The sequence below is a fragment of the Penicillium canescens genome (assembly GCF_028828765.1).
Source record: "Penicillium canescens strain IBT 15451 chromosome Unknown utg000004l_segment0_segment0, whole genome shotgun sequence".
Classification (NCBI taxonomy): domain Eukaryota; kingdom Fungi; phylum Ascomycota; class Eurotiomycetes; order Eurotiales; family Aspergillaceae; genus Penicillium; species Penicillium canescens.
The window spans coordinates 3,500,198-3,521,003 of NW_026703966.1; the positions used below are offsets into that span (position 1 = coordinate 3,500,198).

At 40.2% G+C, this 20,806-nt stretch overlaps 3 protein-coding genes across 3 annotated transcripts; 2 read left to right on the forward strand and 1 right to left on the reverse strand.

The window, feature by feature from the left end:
- Positions 1–355: 355 nt before the first annotated feature.
- Positions 356–1,186, forward strand: N7446_006683 (60S ribosomal protein eL18; the record flags this gene model as incomplete). The annotated part of the gene is made up of 4 exons (XM_058515430.1): positions 356–359; positions 473–577; positions 667–1,034; positions 1,109–1,186. 4 exons carry the CDS (start codon positions 356–358, stop codon positions 1,184–1,186), a joined length of 555 nt encoding a protein of 184 aa, XP_058372608.1.
- A 296-nt stretch (positions 1,187–1,482) lies between these two features.
- N7446_006684 (glutamate-5-semialdehyde dehydrogenase) lies at positions 1,483–2,967 on the reverse strand (the record flags this gene model as incomplete). Its single annotated transcript, XM_058515431.1, has 3 exons — positions 1,483–2,396; positions 2,453–2,614; positions 2,667–2,967. The coding sequence occupies 3 exons, from the start codon at positions 2,965–2,967 to the stop codon at positions 1,483–1,485; spliced, it is 1,377 nt and encodes a 458-aa protein (XP_058372609.1).
- A 378-nt stretch (positions 2,968–3,345) lies between these two features.
- On the forward strand, positions 3,346–5,134 carry N7446_006685 (putative COP9 subunit 3; the record flags this gene model as incomplete). Its single annotated transcript, XM_058515432.1, has 5 exons — positions 3,346–3,513; positions 3,599–3,835; positions 3,886–4,335; positions 4,417–4,569; positions 4,649–5,134. 5 exons carry the CDS (start codon positions 3,346–3,348, stop codon positions 5,132–5,134), a joined length of 1,494 nt encoding a protein of 497 aa, XP_058372610.1.
- Positions 5,135–20,806: the final 15,672 nt, after the last annotated feature.

Here is a 20,806-nt window from a genome sequence, read left to right on the forward strand (position 1 = left end):
CATTGTTTCATATCTGATTGTCATTTCATTGGGTAGTCAGGCATTGGATCTTCGAGATCACCCATATCAAGAGGGATAACCTGTGCATAATGATAGAGCCAAGTGTGGAATCTACTTGTACAACTTTGGCGCTAAGATTTTGCCCCGTGAGACCGGATACTTACACGTGACCCAGAGAGTGGCATTTTGGTCATGTGACAACGTGGTCAGGTGCCTCGCCTTTCCTAATCAGGTCTAGGGTAGGGCTCAACCCACACACCACCGTCCAGCCGAAACTTGAGGATCAAAAACCTCCTACACTTTCCATACGGGTGCGACAGCAAGCTATTTCCCAGGTAGTCGATCAATAGCAGCCATGGGTATGTTCTATCTTATTCGACTTGTCGGCTACTGTCTCTTACAGTATTCATCGAATTCGAATTCTTTTGTCCCTGTTCCCTGCGCAATTCCGCTGACCATGTCCAAATCGCAGGTATCGACCTGGACCGCCACCATGTGCGGAGCAGCCACCGCAAGGCTCCCAAGAGCGACAACGTCTATTTGCAGGTGTTGGTGAAGCTTTACCGCTTCCTTGCCCGTATGGATTCCCTCCCCCGTTCACGATTTTCGTTCGCACAAGGCGCACTCTTTGGAGGATCTAAAAGGCTGATTTGGGATGAATGATAGGCCGTACCGAGTCCAACTTCAACAAGGCTGTTCTCCGTCGTCTCTTTATGTCGAGAATTAACCGCCCCCCTGTTTCGCTCTCGCGTGCCGTCGCGAACATCAGCGAGGCCCAGAAGGGCAAGACCGTCGTCGTCATCGGCACCGTTACCGATGACAACCGCCTCCTGAACGTTCCCAAGCTCTCGATCGCTGCTCTCCGCTTCACCGCCACCGCTCGCGCTCGCATTGAGAAGGCTGGTGGTGAGACTTTGACCCTGGACCAGCTTGCTCTCCGCGCTCCCACCGGTGCCAACACCCTCCTCCTTCGTGGACCCAAGAACTCCCGTGAGGCCGTGAAGCACTTCGGCTTCGGTCCCCACACTGACAAGGTGCGTTTGACCGGATATTTAGGCCTCCATTCAGTGGAATTGAGGTTTATCTTCTATATGCTAACTCAAAACAGAAGCCCTACGTTGGCAGCAAGGGCCGCAAGTTCGAGCGTGCCCGTGGTCGCAGAAGGTCCAAGGGTTTCAAGGTCTAAGAGGCTTTGTGTTTGGGGGGATGACAGTGCAGTGTGGATATATCATCACACTAGCCTCTCTAGTGCCTGGAATCATTCCGGTCCTAGCCAGCGATATCAAGTCTTTGTACTTAAAATGGCGGAACGTCTTTGGTTGGACTGGGAAATGAGAATTTACGAATGAAGGGGCAAAAGAAAATTGAATCAGGCTTTGTCCTAATTTTTTCTTATGACATGTTTTTTTTTTGAACGGGAACAATCAAGAGGGAAAAGAAAAATATTTTTAAATTGCACTATACATGAGCCAGTAAGGTAACTTACTGGCCTAGAGGCAGGTTTGTGTGAAGGTATTTCCGTCCTCCTGCACCATCATGGTAGTCCGCCGCCCGATGGCCATTTCCTCGAATCAAGTACTTGTAAATGGTCAAACCCTCAAGGCCAACTGGCCCTCGGGAATGAATTTTGTTGGTGCTGATGCCGACTTCAGTGCCAAATCCAAACCTCATCCCATCGGCAAATCTAGAAGATGCATTCCAGAAAACACCTGCACTGTCAATGCCGCTCGTGAACATATTCGCCACCTCTTGTGACTCAGTCAATATGATATCCGTATGTTTGGATGAGTGTGAGTTGATGTGAGCGATAGCAGCCTCCACTGCAGCAATCGAGGAGTTGGCCGAAGGAACAGTCTTCACGGCCAAAACGAGGTCCAGAAATTCAGTATCGTAGTCGGATTCAGTGGCCAGCTGTAATTGCGCCGTCTTCTCGGCAGGCAGCGCTTTTGTCAAAGCGGCTTTTGATGTAGCATCACAGCGGAGAGACACGCCTTTGTCCAAGAGTGCAGTAGCTACCACGGGGAGAACCGACCCAAGGATGTCCTCGTGAACAAGCAAGGTCTCCAGTGAGTTGCACGCCGCCGGATAGTCTGTTTTCGAGTCCACAATGACTTTCATAGCAGTTTCGGTGTTGGCATCAGAGTGAATGTAAGCAGAGCAAAGGCCGTCCGCATGTCCAAGTACAGGGATTTTCGTATTATCCTTCACAAATCGAACAAGCTCGTTGGAGCCACGAGGGATGACCAGGTCAATCAACGAATCTTGAGCCAGGAGGGAAGACACGGCATCGCGTGTCTTAACCAACTGAACTGATGCCACCGGCACCTGTGAACCAGCAACAGCTTCAGATACAACATTTGCAATTGTCTCAAAAGACTCAATGGATTCCTTCCCGCCTATGGATTCACGTCAATAAAATCTGCAGTAGTAACTTTGCTGAGGGCACGTGTACCTTTCAAGATAGCAGCATTGCCGGACTTGATAGCCAACGCAGCGATATTGGCTATGACCTCTGGGCGGGCTTCGAAGATGATCAGCAGAACACCAATAGGGCAGCTGACTCTCTCGAGGGTCAGACCATCGTCAAGGAGAGTTCGCAGTGTCACTTTGCCAACTATTGCATTTGTGTCAGTGTCTATCCGAATCAATATAAGTGTTTTGCATACCCGGATCTTCCAGATCTCGCACACTCAGTATGCCCTCGAGCATGTCATCATACTTTCCAGGCCGCGACAAGTCAAGTCTCTTGATCACACTATGACTTAGGTCTCCATTATCAGCCGCACGATTGGCAGCTTCTAAGTCTTTAGCATTGGCAGCGAGAATAACCTCTCGGTTCACATCCAATGCACGATGGAGCGCCGTCAACGCTTCGTTGCGGGCAGCGTTGGATAATGTTGCGAGGCGACGAGAGGCAAGCGATGCGCTACGAGCGACGTCAATCGCAGCCGAGCCAGTCAGCGACATGGTATGGAATAATTGAAAAGGTGGAAAGCTGGAGGTTTGAAAACTGAGAAATGAGTCAAGGTTTGGAGGGGCACGCTATCGATCCCGCTCGGTGTCTCCCGCCCCGGGGGAAGAAGCTATTGTTAACCGTAGCTCTCTCTCTTTTCCTCTCTTCTCTTCTATACTCCATCTTTGTCAACTTAGCTCTAAATATTCCCTCTTTTTTCCCCCTCTTTTGAGGCTTACTCTTTTATCAACTTTAGCGTTGGTTTTTCCCTCTACCCCTGCGGTCGTGCTGCAACCTTGAAACAGTTACTCCGCATTGTTCACGCAGTTGCGAACGAACCGCTCTATTCTTTCGACATATTTCCAGGGCATTTCTGGCCCTGCATCGCTGAAATGACGCTTGTCTCGGACCTTGCCGCTGCATCGGCTCATGTACACGACTCTGCCAAACTTTCCAGTGGCGATTATGACCGTCGACTTCGCGAGTTGGTCGAATACTTGAGGCGGCTTCTGTCCACTAAGGCCCTTGACACCCTTGCCAATGACGAATCAATCCTCGATGTGAGTGGATCTTTTTTTATAGCACGCATGAATGAGTGTTTGATAGAGCTACTGCTAACATTTGTCTTCCTTTCTTCCTGTTCAGCGCTTCGACCCAGCAAAAGATTCTATCCCATATCTTTTTATCCTTCGGCTGCAGATTCAAACCGCGCAGGCAACTACTGGCGAAGCAATCCCAACAAAAATCCAGCCTTCTGGTTTGCTGTGGACACGAAGTGCAGACTTCTTGAGAAATTTTGATAGAGTTCAGGTCAGATATGTCGGGCGAGAGTGGCGTGAGCTTGTTGAGATCGTGGGACATACTTCACAAGCTATATCTAAAGCAAGTTTATTCTTTTCATGTCCTTGGGTTTATTTACTAACGGTCCACAGCCACTCCTAGCTACGAGGCTGATTAGAGACGCTATGTTGCGTCTCGACCCATCATGTGCTGTTTTCACGTCAACTCACCTCTTACTAGTCCGGCTGTGTCTCCGGGCAAATGCATATTCCTGTGCATTGCCGGTCTTGGACAAACACATTTGCCATCTTCCAATCGTGCCTGGGCGTCACTCTTCGGACCCTCCTGTACTTTGTGCAGAACACGAGTCTAGTATCTCCTTAGTGACGGATGCATCTGGTCTTTCATCTAAGATATCCTATCGAGATTATCTACAGTATTTCCTCTATGGTGGTATGGTGTACATGGCCCTCAAGGACTGGCGCAAGGCACTTCACTTCCTTGGCGTTGTCGTCTCTACACCTGTTGCTAGCTCTGTGAGCTTGGTCATGGTGGATGCATACAAAAAATGGGTTCTAGTAGGTCTACTTGAACATGGCAAGGTATGTAAATTGAACATTGACCACAGCTTTTTGTCCGATTCTACTTTTCTGTCATTTTGCTAACTAGTCTTTTGGGGTCAGTTGTACCCACCTCCAACCATCACAACCCCTCATGTGATGAAGATATATCAGTCATTGGCGAGACCCTATGTTATACTTGCACACGCCTTCGAGCGAGGTGATATCCGAAGATTGAAAGCTGAGGTTGATTCGGCAGAAGATATCTGGCAGAATGTAAGCAGCAGTAGATGAATATTCCCCGGGGGTGTGGAAGAAGGGGGTGCTTAATTTACAGAGCTAATAACCCTTCTAGGACAATAACATGGGCCTCGTCTCCCAGGTCGTGAACATCTTTTTCGGCCAGGCTATCACCAAGCTTGGAAAGACGTTCGCAGCTTTAACGGTCGCCGACCTTGCAAAACAAGTGTTCCCTTTGCCCGTGCGTGGAGAAGTTGCGGAGTCTGTGATTGTGTCTCTCGTGTTGTCTGGTGCTTTAGACGCTACGTTACTACAGCCTCAAGATCATGCGATGTCGTCAATGCTGCGATTTTCGGCTACTTCTTCGTTCACTCGACTGTCGCATGAATTGAACATACAATCTCAATTTCAGAGGGAGCGATTTTTAATGGAGGCCTTGGTGGGCAATCTAAGCGAGAGCAATCAGAACCTAGGCCTGAGTGATGAATGTGTTGACAATGTTCATAAAGGACAGCCTTGGTCGGGCTCTGAAGTGAATCCAGTTCTAGGGGAGGAAGTTGGCTTGGAGATGGATGAGGATCTAATGGGTGATATTCCTTAGGTTATTTCTTGGGTATCAATTCGGAGCTCGAGTTACTGTTCCGTTAATGATCGTTTATAATTCTATCACCGAGTTATTATTATATTACGACATGATGTAGGAAGCCCGTGGCGGTTTCGCGCCGTAGATACTCCCGAGTCAACCGCGTATACGAGATACAATGTTGCCTTCTGATATATCAAATGGTAATCTATGTTCATTCTTTATCTCGTGGATTCTATCAGGACCCCTGGTATCAAAAGTGAGGAAATAGTTATATAGAATAAGATAAATATAAAGCTATCTTACGCTTCCTAGGTGATTAGACTAGGCATTCTCGTCCTAAGACGTAGAAATATCGCCGGTGACACCTAGGCCGTAGACGAGGCTATTAAGGTGATCATAAACTTGCTAGTCCTCGGTGTATTGGCTGTGCTAAGAACTTCTTGCATTTTGGCAAAATGATGTGTAGTGAAATACACTTACAACGCCTTACTAATGCCTCATAGCTACAGGGTAGAGTCCTGAATACGCTAGGTATACGACTAAGGAAGGAAAGAAAGAGCCTTAGCTAGCTATTCCGATATAACGTCTAACCAAGATTAGTTAGTTAGTTAGCACCGCAAAGTATCGAGTAAGGATCAAGCTCCTCTTAGAAATGAGGGCTTATCTCGCTTTTAGGTCGAATAAGGAGGGTTAAGGAAGAGGAAGCTTACATAGGGAGGAGGTGGAAGGGACATTCCACGCATTTATTATATTGAGTTTTATTTGTATAGTTTTTTGACATTTGATATTTGGACTTTATGTATCGGGCTGGTTCTTCCACTCTTTTTGAGGACCAGCCTTCTTATTTGTATTGGAGCCTGATTAGGCATACGGATTACGTGTTCTGCTTCATTCGGAAGAAGCACCTATATAGCTATTACGATACTAGTTATGCTCTAACGGGTTTAATAGAACTTTGATACTAGTAATGCTTCTAGAGTATATAGGTACGAGTTCGTATAATACCTAGAATATAAGTTAGTATAGGCTGAATAACAGAAATTCTACCTATTTCTACCCGTTAAGATATCCCTTTAAGCTTATTATATCTACTAGGTACTAAGGCTAAGAATCTATATTTTATCATAAGCTCTAAAATAGCGATTACGGATAACTAGGCTTTAAATATTAGTTATATGACTAAATAGCATCGCTTATAGGATTAAAGGTACTTAAAACTTGCGTAATAGGTCGTACGCTAGTTATTATCTACTATTATCCAATTCCTTTCTTAAAAAAAGAACTAAAGCTTTTATAACAGCGAGAGAATAGTACTAATTAACGTAATTCACTAGTGAGTTGGCCACACCCCCGAGTTGGCCACCCCACCTAAAAACGCGTCAGTTAATTAGACCTCTCTTTTTCAACTACCCACTATGCCACCAATTCGTACTCAATCCTCTCAAAAGCGTATAGAGCAAGAGGGTAGGATCTTATTAGCTATTCAGGCTATTCAGAAGCAAGAAATTGCTTCAATTCGCGAAGCAGCACGCTAATTTAACGTACCGCGTTTAACTCTCACAATACGCATTAATAGGGTTCAAAACCGCGCGTCTTCTCGCGCAAATAATCTAAAATTGACGGAAATTGAAGAGGAATCTCTTCAAAAATAGATTCTTTCTATAGATTCTCGCGGAGTAGCCCCTCGGCCTTCTACTATACGAGAAATAGCAGATTTACTACTCGCGGCGCGTGGATCTACCCCTTCTCCTTCGGTCGGCCAAAATTAGGTTACAAAATTCGTGAAAAGGCATCCTAACCTTTCCTCCCGATTCTCGAAAAGCTATAATTACGAGCGCGCGAAGTGTGAAGATCCAAAAATCATTGAAGAATGGTTTTCTCTCGTCTAAAAAACGATCATTTCTCACGGTATCGATCCCGATGATATCTATAACTTTGACGAGACCGGATTCGCAATAGGCTTAATTGCGACTACGAAGGTTATTACGAGAAGGGAATACTACGGTCGGCGATCGCTTTTACAGCCCGGAAATCGCGCGTAGGTGACTACAATTAAGTGTATAAATACTTCGGGGTGGGCGCTTCCTCCGTGCGTGATTTTTAAGGGCAAAGTCTTTGTCGAATCTTGGTTCGACGGCCTTCCGAATAATTAGAGACTCGAGGTTAGTCTAAACGGGTAGACGTCCGATAAAATTAGCGTTTAGTGGCTCGAAAAGCTCTTTATTCCGTCTACTTCTTCGCGTACGAAAGGGAAGTATAGACTTTTAATACTCGACGGCCACGGAAGTCATTTAACCCCAAAATTCGACGAAATTTGCGAGAAAAACGATATTATCGCAATTTATATGCCTCCGCACTCGTCTCACCTTTTACAGCCTCTTAATATCGGCTATTTTACGGCGTTAAAGCGCTCGTACGGTTAGCTTATCGAAAGTAAAATACGGCTCCGGATCAATCATATCGATAAACTTGATTTCCTCGAGGCCTACCCGTCCGCACGAATTGAGGCATTTAAATCGGAGACTATTAAGAATAGCTTCGCCGGCGCCGGTTTAATGCCTTATAACCCCGATCGAGTGATCTCAAAGCTCGATATTTGCCTTCGAACCCCGACACCCCCTTCGAGCCGGGGGAGCGAGTGGGATCCAAAAACGCCTTCGAACCACGTATAATTACAAAAGCAAGCTTCCTTAATTAAAGCTTTGCTAAATCAGCGCTTAAAAAGCCCACCGAGCCCGCTTAATTCCGCGATAGATCAGGTTTTAAAAGCGTGCTAAATCACAATGTAATCGGCAGCTTTTCTCGAGAAAGAAGTACGCGAATTACGCGCTGAAAACGAGACGAAGAAGCGAAAAAGAACTCGGTCTAGAAGGCAAATAGCTTCTAAAGAAGGTCTCTCGGTTTTAGAGGCCTCTACATTAGCAATGTAGCCGGAGCAAGTAATTATAGCACCAATACCCCGCTAGGCAAGACCGCCCCCGGCACCTTTACAACCACGTACGAGGGCCTTACCGAAGTGTGGAGCATGTGGAAATGAGGGTCATAAAAGAAATGCATGTCCAGATAGACCTCGTTTTTAGCTTATTGAATTTAATGGCGTTTTGGTTAAGATAATTGCATTTAAATTTAATAGGTAGTGGCTAGGTGGCCCACTCGCATGTGAATTACGTTAGGGGTTTTAATTCTTAGACGTAATACTATCTTAGTTATAATTATTACTATCGTAATTACCGCTATACTCTAGTTTCTTATTAACTAATATATAGCCTATAGCCCCTTTATTTAGATATCTAAAGTGATTTTCTAGTATAGAGATATAAAAGATATAATAATATACTAAACGATAACGTAGGGGTAAAAATAGGCGATAAGCTTACTAACTAATCGTAATACTAATTTTAGATAGGCTAATATCTTTAGTACTATACTTTCTTAATATAGGCGGCTAGTGTTTAGGAACTTAATATTTAAGTTTATATAGTGTTTCTATATAATTTCTATTATAGCAGCGTTTTAAAGTATCCTTAGATCTTTTTAATTTTTTTATATATATACATACCCTACTTAAGAGTCTTAAATCTTACTAGTACATTTAAATGGAAAGAAGTCTTATAGTATTTCTCGATACTGGCCCTAAATTCGGGGATAAATACCTGTTATATAATATAAGGGGAGGTTTTAATAGCACTATAGCTAGGCGATATTATAATATATATAGGCTTATCCTTCTATACAACGCCTAGTTATATTAATATTAATTAATATAGTATTGAAGTTACCATTCAATATTTAGGTATAGCTCCATATCTAACTATTAGCCTATAAGTAGTATACCGTAGACAACCCTGAATTAATTTATTAACGTGTTTTGTAAGCGAGTGGAACATATAAGCGAGTGTAACACCTACGCGTTAGTTTCGCGTCATGTTCATTTTATCAATTTTCAACCATCCACAATGCCAACAATTCGCTCTCAAAGCTCTTAAAAACGTATAGAGCGAGAGAGCAGGATCTTATTAGTTATTCGCTCTCTTTAGACCGATGAAAAATGCTTAATTCGTCTTGACGGGGGGAAAGAAACAAGCAATAACGTAAGTTTATTGGTTGAGAGACGGACGGGGAAGGAGAGAAGCTCCGACCCTTCAAGGACTATCTAACTACTCTCAGGACCATCCAGGGTCATATGACCCAGTGGGTCACATAATATCGTCAATTCGTCAATTAGCTCGCGATTTCGACGACGCGCTAAATACGCTCTATCGCCGTATAGTAGGTGTTAAAAGTCACGAAGAAACCCGCGCTAATAACCATAAACTAACTTTTTTGGAAGAGGAAACCCTTAAAAATTAAATTATCTTATTAGATAAGCGTAGAGCTACCCCTCGGCCGAATACCGTACGAGAAGTGGCTAATTTGCTACTCGGGGACCGTAGGACTAACCCGACGGAGATAGTTAGGGTAAAATAGGTCTATAACTTCGTCTAACGGTATCCTAATCTCTCGACTCAATTTCGAGGTCTTACGATTACCGGCGAGCCTAATACGAGGACGTAAAAATATTTATAACGTGGTTTAACTACCTTTAAAGTACGATTACGAGATACGGTATCCTTAAGGAGGATATCTATAATTTCGACGACACTAGCTTAGCTCTCGGCCTTATAGCTACTATAAAAGTTATAACGAGGACTTCGTACGGTCGGCGAGCTCTTTTATAGCCTAGAAATCGCGAATAGGTAACGACAATTAAAGCAATAAGCGCGTCGAGGTATACGTTACCGCTATACGTTCTTTTTTATAGTAAGGTCTTTATAGAGGCCTAGTTCGGCGATATAGACCTACCGTCGACTTAGCTTTTAGTAGTTACTAAAAAAGGATAGACTACGTATTCTATAACCCTTAAATAGCTTTAAAAGGTCTTTATTCTATCGACTATAAGCTATACGAAAGGAGTATATCGTCTCCTCGTCCTTAACGGACATGGTAGCTATCTTACGCCTTAATTTAACGAAATCTACGCTTAAAATAATATTAGCACGATCTATATACCGGCGTATTTATCGCACCTTTTATAGCCTCTCGATATCGGCTATTTTAGGGTATTAAAGCGGGCTTTTAGTGAAGTGGTTAAGTCCTAAATAAGGCTTAGTATATACCGCGTTAATAAGAATGTTAGTATAAGCGTATCATTAAGCTTATCTTATCTTGATCTAAGCTTATTATCAAAAGGCTTAATACCTATTACCCCTAGAAGGTCTATTAATGGTTTAAACCTAATAGCCTTCCTATGATCCGAAGACTATAAGTCTTCTGATCAATGATCATTACATTAATGATCTTCTGACCTATAATTTGTAATACCTTATAGAACTAACGTATTTCCCTACCGAGTGGGCCACCCCTACCGAGTGGGCCACCTACACCGGTCTATTCATTTTAAATGCATTTATCTCAACCAAAACGCCATTAAATTCAATAAGCTAAACTCGAGGTCTATTAGGACATGTAGTCATTCTATGACCCTGAATTCCACATACACTACACTTCGTTTTTGCCCTCGTACGCGGCTGAGAAGGTGCCGGAGCTGGCCCTACCTCACGGGATCCTTCTGCTAAAACTGCTTGCTCTGGCTGCGCTATTAAGGCAGAGGCCTCTAAAACTGAGAGGCCTTCTTCGGAAGGTATTTGCCTTGTAGACCGAGTCTTTTTTCGCTTCTTCTTCTCGTTTTCAGCGCGTAAATCGCTTACTTCTTTCTCAAGAATAGCTGCCGATTGCATCGTGATTTGACAGGCTTTTAAAACTTGATTTATCGCAGAATTAAGCGGGCTCGGTGGACTTTTTGAGCGCTGCTTTAGTAAAGCTTTAATTAAGGAAGCTTGTTTTTGTAATTGGACGTAGTTCGACGGCGTTTTTAGCGACCACTTACTATCCCGGCTCGAGGGGGGGTCGGCGTACGGAGGCGAATATCGAGCTTCGAAAGCACTCGATCGGGGTTATAAGGCATTAAACCGGCGCCGGCGAAGCTATTCTTAATAGTCTCCGATTTAAATGCCTCGATTCGCGCGGACGGGTAGACTTCGAGGAAGTCTAATTTATTGATATGATTAATCCGGAGTCGCATTTTGCTTTCGATAAGCCGAGTATACGCGCGCTTTAATACCGCAAAACAGCCGATATCAAGAGGCTGTAAAAGGTGAGACGAGTGCGGAGGCATACAAATTGCGATAATATTGTTTTTCTCGCAAATTTCGTCGAATTTCGGAGTCAAATAACTCCCGTGGCCGTCGAGGATCAAAAGTCTATACTTCCCCTTCGTACGCGAGGAAGTAGACGGAATAAAGAGCTTTTCGAGCCACCGAACGCTAATTTCATCGGACGTCTACCCGTTCGGACTAACCTCGAGTCTCTAATTATTCGGAAGGCCGTCGAACTAAGATTCGATAAAGACTTTGCCCTTAAAAATCACGCACGGAGGAAGCGCCCACCCCGAAGCATTTATACACTTAATTGTAGTCACCTACGCGCGATTTCCGGGCTGTAAAAGCGATCGCCGACCGTAGTATTCCCTTCTCGTGATAACCTTCGCGGTCGCAATCAAGCCTATTGCGAATCCGGTCTCGTCAAAGTTATAGATATCATCGGGATCGATACCGTGAGAAATGATCGTTTTTTAGACGAGAGAAAACCATTCTTCAATGATTTTCGGGTCTTCACATTTAGCGCGCGCGTAATTATAGCCTTTCGAGAATCGGGAGGAGAGGATTGGATGCCTTTTCACGAATTTTGTGACCTAATCCTTACCGACTAAAGGAGCGGGGGTAGATCCACGCGCCGCGAGTAGTAAATCCGCTATTTCTCGTACGGTAGAAGGCCGAGGGGCTGCTCCGCGAGAGTCTATAGAGAGAATCTATTTTTGAAGCGATTCCTCCTCAATTTCGGTCAATTTATGTGAATTTGCGCGAGTTTCAGCGCGAAAAGGATGGCCGGTAACGCGTCGCTGTAGTGTTGTACGGGGTACGTTAAACTGACGCGCTGCATCACGAATTGATAGAATTTCTTGCTTCTTAATAGCCTGGATAGCTAATAAGATCCTACCCTCTTGCTCCGTACGATTTTGAGAGGATTGAGTACGAATTGGTGGCATGGTAGGTGGTTGAAGAAGGAAGGTCTAATTAATTGACGCGTTTTACGTTAGGTGGCCCACTCGGTAGGGGTGGCCCACTCGGTAGGGAAATACGTTACGCAATTCTACGCCGTTCTATTAGGTAAGAAGGTCAGCTATATATAGGACCTCGAAGAAGGGTCCTAAAAAATATAACCATCATCTACTTTTATTCTATCTATCAATTGAATCATCCCTATACCTCACCATCGCCTACTATCGTGACTCTTATTACACCTCACTGTCGCTTATATAATAATATATTATATAAGCCTTACCTTATCGAAAGATAACCCCTAAGCATTCGACACCTCTGCTTATAAAGAATAACTTCTTAGAGGTATATAAGAAGGCCCGAATTAAGGTATTTATAGGGAGCAATATTATAAATAGCTTCGCCGGCGCTAGTATTAAGCTATTCGACCCGTAGCACGTTATTTTAAAGCTTAATATCCGCCTTATCACCCCCCTACGACCTACTAGCTGTAGTAGCGATTTAAGCCGCAATTTTACTCTAAAGGCGCCGCGTATAGTGAAAGAAGTAAAGAGATAGGCCTTATCTATTCGGAAGCTCGCTACCGATAATCCTAGACGTCTAGATATACGATAGACTAAATAGAGAAAGGCTATTAACTTACTATCTATAGCTTCACTATCGCGAGGTAGTAAATCAATGAATTACTTACCGCTAATACGAAAGTGACGCGTAGAAAGCGGCGTACGAAAGCTTAAATAGCGTATAAAGGTAGTCTACTGGTTTAAGAAGTAATAACGCGTATTAGTGGACTAGGGTAGGTAGAAGAAGCTATATATAAGTAAGCCGGCGGAGTATCACCGACGCCTAATCAGACTAATAAGAGACGCCCACAGCGATGCAGTCTCTATAAAACGCCTAGGCATAAGAGAAATAGGTGCCTAGAGAGGTCTGAATAGCCTCAATTTTAATGAACTCGCATTGTTGTTAAAAAATGGAACAATAATAGTAGTATAGCGGGCGGGTGTTCCACTCGCTTACACAATACGTTAAGTTTATAGTTTCTTTTGTAGAGAAAATTAGCCCCATTTTAAAAGACAGCCTTATTTCTTTCTAGTCTTTACTTTATAGATATCTAGTATAACTATATTTTCTACTATAACTAGGTCTTCCTATATATAGTTATAATTAGGGTATCCTTCTCATTTTATAAGATATTATCTTAGCGGAGTGCTAGAATAGGCTCTAATCTCCTTAATCTTATATTCTAGCTAGTCTTCTACTAGAACTAGGCTAGGTAGTTCGTCCTACTTCTTAGGATTTCCTTAAAACTTCTTAAGAAGAGATATATATATAGAAAATAGGACAAATTAGCTAGTATAACGGAGGTAGTTAGATATAATATGCCTATTTACCGATTTTATCCGCTACCTAGAAAGGCCCGATATACTTAGTATCTAATTTCGTTAAAACTCGGTATGAAGTAATATACTCAGCACGTAAAAGGACCTATTCGCTAATACTAAATAATATATTAATATAGTTTTTATTGTAATAGCGTTTTATATCCTCAGACTAGATTAGTTTCTTTTATATAAAAGATCTCCTCTCTTTAAAATCCTTTACCTATACTACTATATCCTTATAATACTATTTTAGGTAGATACCTATATTAATCCTTAAAGGAGGTTTAAATCCCTAGAATACCTTATATAACGAAATCTAGTTACGCTATATATTACTTAATTATAGTTTATCTATGCTAGAGAAAGGTAACTAGCCTAGTCGTCCTAGTCCTAATTAACGTATAACTAGAGGTAATACTCTAGTATCTAATTCTACTATTCTATCTACTTCTCTATCTATAGGTGGAATACGGTAGATAACCTCTAGTCTACCTATAGTAATATATAGAATAAAGTCTAAAAGTCGCTCGTAAATAAACTACCCCTATTACTTACTAGGTTCGTTCTCTAGTATCCCTAAAATTAGTAATATCCTAGAGAATTATAGCTAAGCGAGTTTTTATATACTAATATCCTTAGTATATATAAGATATAATACGTATTCTATATATAAATCGACTACTACTAATACTATATTATATATCCTACCTAGACTTCCGCATAACCCAACTTGGATCGAAGGTCTCGACCCAGTTTGGACCCAATTCTATGCAAAAACAAGCATAAATAACACTAAATAGGATGGTCTTGGCATATTTATGTATTTTAAGGCAGAAAGTTGGGTCGAAACTGGGTCAGGCAATGCCAAGACTGGGTCGAAAGTTGGGTTATGCGGAAGTCTAATCCTACCTTCCTATTTAGAAGGCGGTATACTAGTAATAAAATGTAAACTAACCTATTCCGCTAGTTAGGATAGCACTAGTATTAGTTATAAAAGCCTATATAACTTATACAGCCTAGTTAAGTTCCTTTAATAGGCTACGTATTCTTAGACGTATACTTAGATAGAGCTCTTTATATTATATTAGTAAAATCGCTAACTAACGTAATTCACTACCGAGTGGCCACCACCACCGAGCGGCCATCCCCAAAACACGCGGTATTTACTACGCTTTATATATAGCTAATATGTTCTTACCCTTTAAAAAACTATATATATATTTAATATAAGTCTTTTTTATTTTAAGAGAAGATAAGGATATTATCCAAATAGACGATATAAAACTAATTAAGGATGCTATAGAGGGCTTAGTTAATATATACTTAGAAGGTAGCTAGGATATTCGCTAGCCTAAATAAATAAATTAATAATATATTCGAAATACCTATACTTAATATAAAAGGCCGTTTTCTACTCATCTTTTTTTAAATTTAGATCCTATAGTAGATATCCTAGAGGTTTAATTAAGTAAAGATCTTAGTATCTAACAGTCGATCTATTATCTTACTTACTAGTAGTATGGGGTTAGCGATTCTTAATAGTGATATAATTAAGACCTTATTAGTTAATATATAATAATAATAATCTATCTTTCTTTCTAATAAAAATAATTAGCGCGCTTATAGGGTTTTAGGATAGTTAGATCTATTATTCTACTAGTATATTATTAACATAATTTCTTAATACCCCTAGTTTATTTAGAGAGAGAACGTAAATTAGCTAATAGGATAGTTAAGTGCCTCCTTATAAATTAATAGTATAATTAAGATATAATAACTAGGATAGTTTACCTACGTCTTTTCTATTAAAAATATCTTTAAATTCCTTATACGCTTCTAGGATAGTCTTACAATTATTAATTATAGTACAAAAGAAGGAAACTAGCCTATTCCTATCTAATAGATATAGATACATAATTATAATAAATACTCTAAACGGGCCTTATTATAATAATCTATAGCTAGCTAATACGCTTAAGACTTATATAGGTTTATTACTATAGTAGTTCTATATTTTCTCTTTATAGTTAAGATTAGGGTTAACTAAATTAAGCTAGTTAGATCTAAGAGTTATATTATATCCTTAGATATCGACTACCTTGTACGTAATAGGGTCTTCTTAGATAATTCTAATACTATTACTTATCTTAAGGATTATCTTATACGCCCTAAATAACTATATTATCTATTTATTAGTAGCCTAGACTATCTATAGTATAGCTAGCTATCTAGGAGGTACTACTTAGCTTATTTTTAATTTATAAAGCTTACTTTAGCTATACTTTCTATAAGAATCAAGATAGGAATAGCCTATTAGTGAGATTAATAACCGCTTAATGAATAAATATATTTATCCCCTTTAATCTTATCTTAGTAGCCCCTTATATAAGCGCGGCGAGATTCACTAGGACTATCTATTTTTTAGCACTTCTATAGTAGCCGTCGTAAGGCTAGTTTTCTTCTTTAAGTAAGTCTAAGTAATATAACCTATTTTACTATTGTAACGGAATCCTCAGAAGCCATGCACAGATCTCTCGCACTCATAGAGGATCGACACCATATAGGTGTCGACACACGTTAGCGTTGGCTCACCGTAACGCTGATCCCCTCCCTATGTTAAATAATCTGCTACGGAGAACCTATCGGTTCTCTAAGAATCAGTCTCTATATTCCTCTAATATATTGTTCGCTTCTAGGCATCTTCGTCTTACCTAGTTGACAGGCTCGATCCTGTAAACACTAGAACGCTATTCTTTGCAACTATAGCTATAATAAGTGCCCTCTAGCGCATTTCTCTTCTTATTTAGGTTAGTTAAGAAGGGTTAAAGTATTTTATTAGTTTTTTTAGCTAAAAAGTAGTCTCATATAGCGCTATCTTTACCCCTATAGAAATAATTATAACTAGTAATATAATATTAGGGTTATTTACTATAGTCTAATAGACTCTTATTCTTTTCTCTATCCCTAAGCCGGCTTAATAGGGCCTATTAGTAAGTAACGATATTATTTTTAATAGTAGTAAGATAGTTAATCTACTCTATTATATCTAATTTCTATTAGATATTATACTACTCCCTTTACTTAGTTTCCTTCTAAGGTATAAGATTAAAATATTCTAATATAGTCTCTTATAGATTCTTATATTTATTAATTAAGCTAATAGCCTAATGCTTTATTTCTTTGGAGAAAGGGATATTATAAGAAAATTTAACCCTAAAAGCTCTTTAATTAAGTTTAAGTAATAGGTCTTGACTGGGGAAAGAAACGGTCAATAAATGATGGTTTTATTGACTAAGAGACGGACAGGGAAGGAGAGAAGCTCCGACCCCTCGGGGACTATCTGACTACTCTCAGGGCCATCCAGGGTCCCGTGACCAACATGGTCACGGGATCTCAACAATAGGCTAATACCTACCTAGTCTAATAGGGCTAGTACTCGAACTAGTCTAAATAAGTATACTCTTTAAAAGAAAAGGCCTATTTATAGTACTTATTATTGTCTTTTATCCTATAGATTAATAGATAAGATAAGCCTCGCGGCTTTTTAATATTATAATAGCGTAAAATGAATACGGCCTTCTAGTTAGATTCCTAATCTCTTAATTATAGCGGTTATAAGTTATAAAGCTTAAATAGCGCGTTAGGGTAGTTAGTCTATATATTAGCTTCCTCGCTAAAAGCGACTAATAGCTAGGTATGTCTAACTAAGATATACCTATTAGCGTTAACGCCTTCGTTAGTATATTAATAGGTGCTATAATAGGGTATTACTAGATATATATATTAGCGTTTATATCTTAATAGACAAGTTAAAATAACCCTATTCCCGTCTAAGTTATTCTATAACTTAGGCTCTCCTAGGATTATACGCTTCTCTTTCTAATTATTCAAGTTCCGTTATCTCTTATTTAGTGATAGCGCCCTAAGCTATTAGCTTAGGGGCGGTTAGTTCGGTCTATAGGAATAGCCTAGTCGGTTCCTAGATCGAATCTATATTCGGGTGTTCGACGGTTCTAGGATTTCTAACTAGCCTATTTAGGGGGTCTTCGCTAGATTACCGAACCTAAGATTCGATAAAACTTTAAGAGCGACGCGCGCGATACTATAGTCGTAATAGGTAGGTTCTACTAGGTAAACCCTAGTTAGTAGAGCGTTTAGAATCATAAGACCAGGTAGTAGTCTCTAGGTTTAGGTAGGTAAGCGAGGTAGATAACCTAGTTATACGTATATTATAATAGGGTATATTATATAAAGAGACTAAACGCTATTCCATTCTACGGCCTAGCGAGGAAGGCTTATGTATAACGACTAGCCTATTCGGGCCCGGAATATATATTCGGTATATATCCTAAGGTATCTATCCCTACCTTAGGCCGAGTTAATATCCTTAGTTAGGTAGGGGTCCTAACACTTATAGTATTAAATATCCGTCTCTTATAAAATACCTACCCTAGAGGTTATTATAGTAATGCTTATAATTCCTTACCGTATAGGGACTTTAGAAATAAAAACCTAGTTATTTATATAAAAATAACTATATTTTCTTATCTAAGTAGTGCCTAGTAGCCGTGCTAGGCCTACAGCACCACCGTATATAGATATTGCTAAGATTATATAACCTAGTTGGTTATATAACCCCTAATAGTCCTAAGTGTGATTAGATAGTCCTCGGAGGTTCGAAGCTTCTCTTATTACCCGTCTTTTTTCTAACTAATAAATTGCCGTTATTACTTACTTCTTCCTTACCTATTAAGAAATTTTAACTATTTTTATACCCCGTATAATTAGGATCTTCTAACTATACGTACTAGAGTACTTTTACTAGTTATTTTCCTAGTATCTCTAGGTATATAGTCTCGCATTATATAGCTATTATATTAAGTAGGCGGGATATTTAATATTAGACTTCTATATATTACGTATTAGGTCTAGACTTTAAGCTGAATACCTAATAATTTAAAATATATATAGCTTAAGCATTTTTCCCTATAGAAATGTATTAAATACGAAGACCTTCCTAAGTAGCTGTCGAGATCATGTGACCTGAATGGTCACATGACCCTGGATGGTCCTGAGAGTAGTCAGATAGTCCTCGAGGGGTTGGAGCTTCTCTCCTTCCCCTGTCCGTCTCTTAGTCAATAAAAACCATCATTTATTGACCGTTTCTTTCCCCAGTCAAGAGTAGTACTATTTATATATATTTTATATAACGAATTAGGTCGAGGTTAGGTCCTTAGGTCCTTATTAATACTAAGATTTAGTTCTAGAGAAGCCTATTTAATATCTTCTATTGATAGGTTTCTCTTAAAATCTAGCCTCTAGGCCATTATTTTTATCTATATACTTTACCTATAAGGGATCTACTTAGAATATTATCTAATATAGTTTAGTTAGCGTAATTCACTAGTAAGCTACGCAAAACTAGTGAGCTACGTACCCTACTAAGCCTAGCAATTTTAAATATATTTATCATGACTAAAACGCTATTAAATTTAATAATCTAAAAACGAGTTCTATTAGGATATATAGTTAACTTATAACCCTAAATTCTATATATACTATACTTCGGTAAGGCCATTATACGTGGCTATAAAGGTTCGGGAGCCGGTCATATCTTATAGGACACTTACGCTAAAATTGTCTACTCTAGCTATATTACCAAGGCAGAGGCCTCTAAAACTAATAGACCTTCTTTAAAAGCTATTTACCGCGTAGATCTAGTCCTTTTTTATTTCTTCGTCTCGTTTATAGCGCTTAAATCGCTTACTTCTTTCTCGAGAATAGCTACCGATTATATTGTGATTTAATATGGGGTTTAAAACCTAATTTATCGCGTAATTAAGTAGACAGGGAGCTTTTAGAGAGCTACTATAGTAAGGCGTTTTTAGCTCCTACTCACTACCCTAGCTCAAGGGGGGTATCGGCGTCTAGAGGTAAATATCGAGCTTTAAGATTACTCGATCGGGGTTATAAGGCATTAAGCCGGCGGCGGCGAAGCTATTCTTAATAGTTTCCGATTTAAATGCCTTAATTCGTACGGACGGGTAGGCCTCGAGGAAATTAAGTTTATCGATATAATTAATACGGAGCCGTATTTTACTTTGGATAGGCCAACTATACCAGCGCTAAAAATATCGTAAAATAGCCGATATCGAGAGGCTATAAAAAGTAAGACGAGTGCGGAGGTATATATATAAATTACGATAATATCGTTCTTTTCGTAAATTTAGTCGAATTACGGAGGTTAAATAACTCCCGTGGCCGTTAAGTATTAAGAGTCTATAGTTACCCTTTGTACGCGAAGAAGTAGACGGAATAAAGAGCTTTTCGAGCTACCGAAGGCTAATTTTATCGGCTGTCTACTCGTTCGGATTAACCTCGAGTCTCTAATCATTCGGAAGGCCGTCGAACTAAGATTCGATAAATACTTTGCCCTTAAAATCACGTACGGAGGAAGCGCCTACCCCGACGCGTTTATATATTTAATTATAGTTACCTACGTACGGTTTCTATGCTATAAAAGTGATCTCTAACTATAGAATTCCTTTCTCGTAATAACCTTCGCGGGTATAATTAAGCCTATCGTAAATTCGGTCTCGTCGAAGTTATAGATATCGTCGGGATTGATACCGTACGGAAGGATCGTGTTCTAGGTAAGAGAAACCTATTTAGAAAAGATTTTAAGGTCTTCGTATTTAGCGCACGTATAATTATAGCGTCTTAAGAAATAGGAGGAAAGGTTAGGATACCTTTTTAAGAATTTTGTAACCTAATTTTAACCGACCGAAGTAACCGAAGTAGATCTACGCGCTATAAGTAGTAGATCTACTATTTCTCGTATAGTAGAGGGTTAAGGTACTACTATACGAGAGCCTATAGAGATAATCTATTTTTAAAGAGATTCCTCTTTAATTTTAGTTAATTCTAAATTCTTTACGCGGGTAAATGCGCGGTTTTAAGCCCTATTAAGGCGCGTACGTAGTGTCAATTCCGTTACGTTAAAATAGCGCGCTACACTACGTAGTAAGGTAAATTGTTACTTCTAAATAGCCTATATAGCTAATAAGATCCTACCCCCCTACTCCGTACGTTTTTAAGAGGATTAAGTACGAATTAGTGGCATAGCGGGTGGTTAAAGAAGAGAG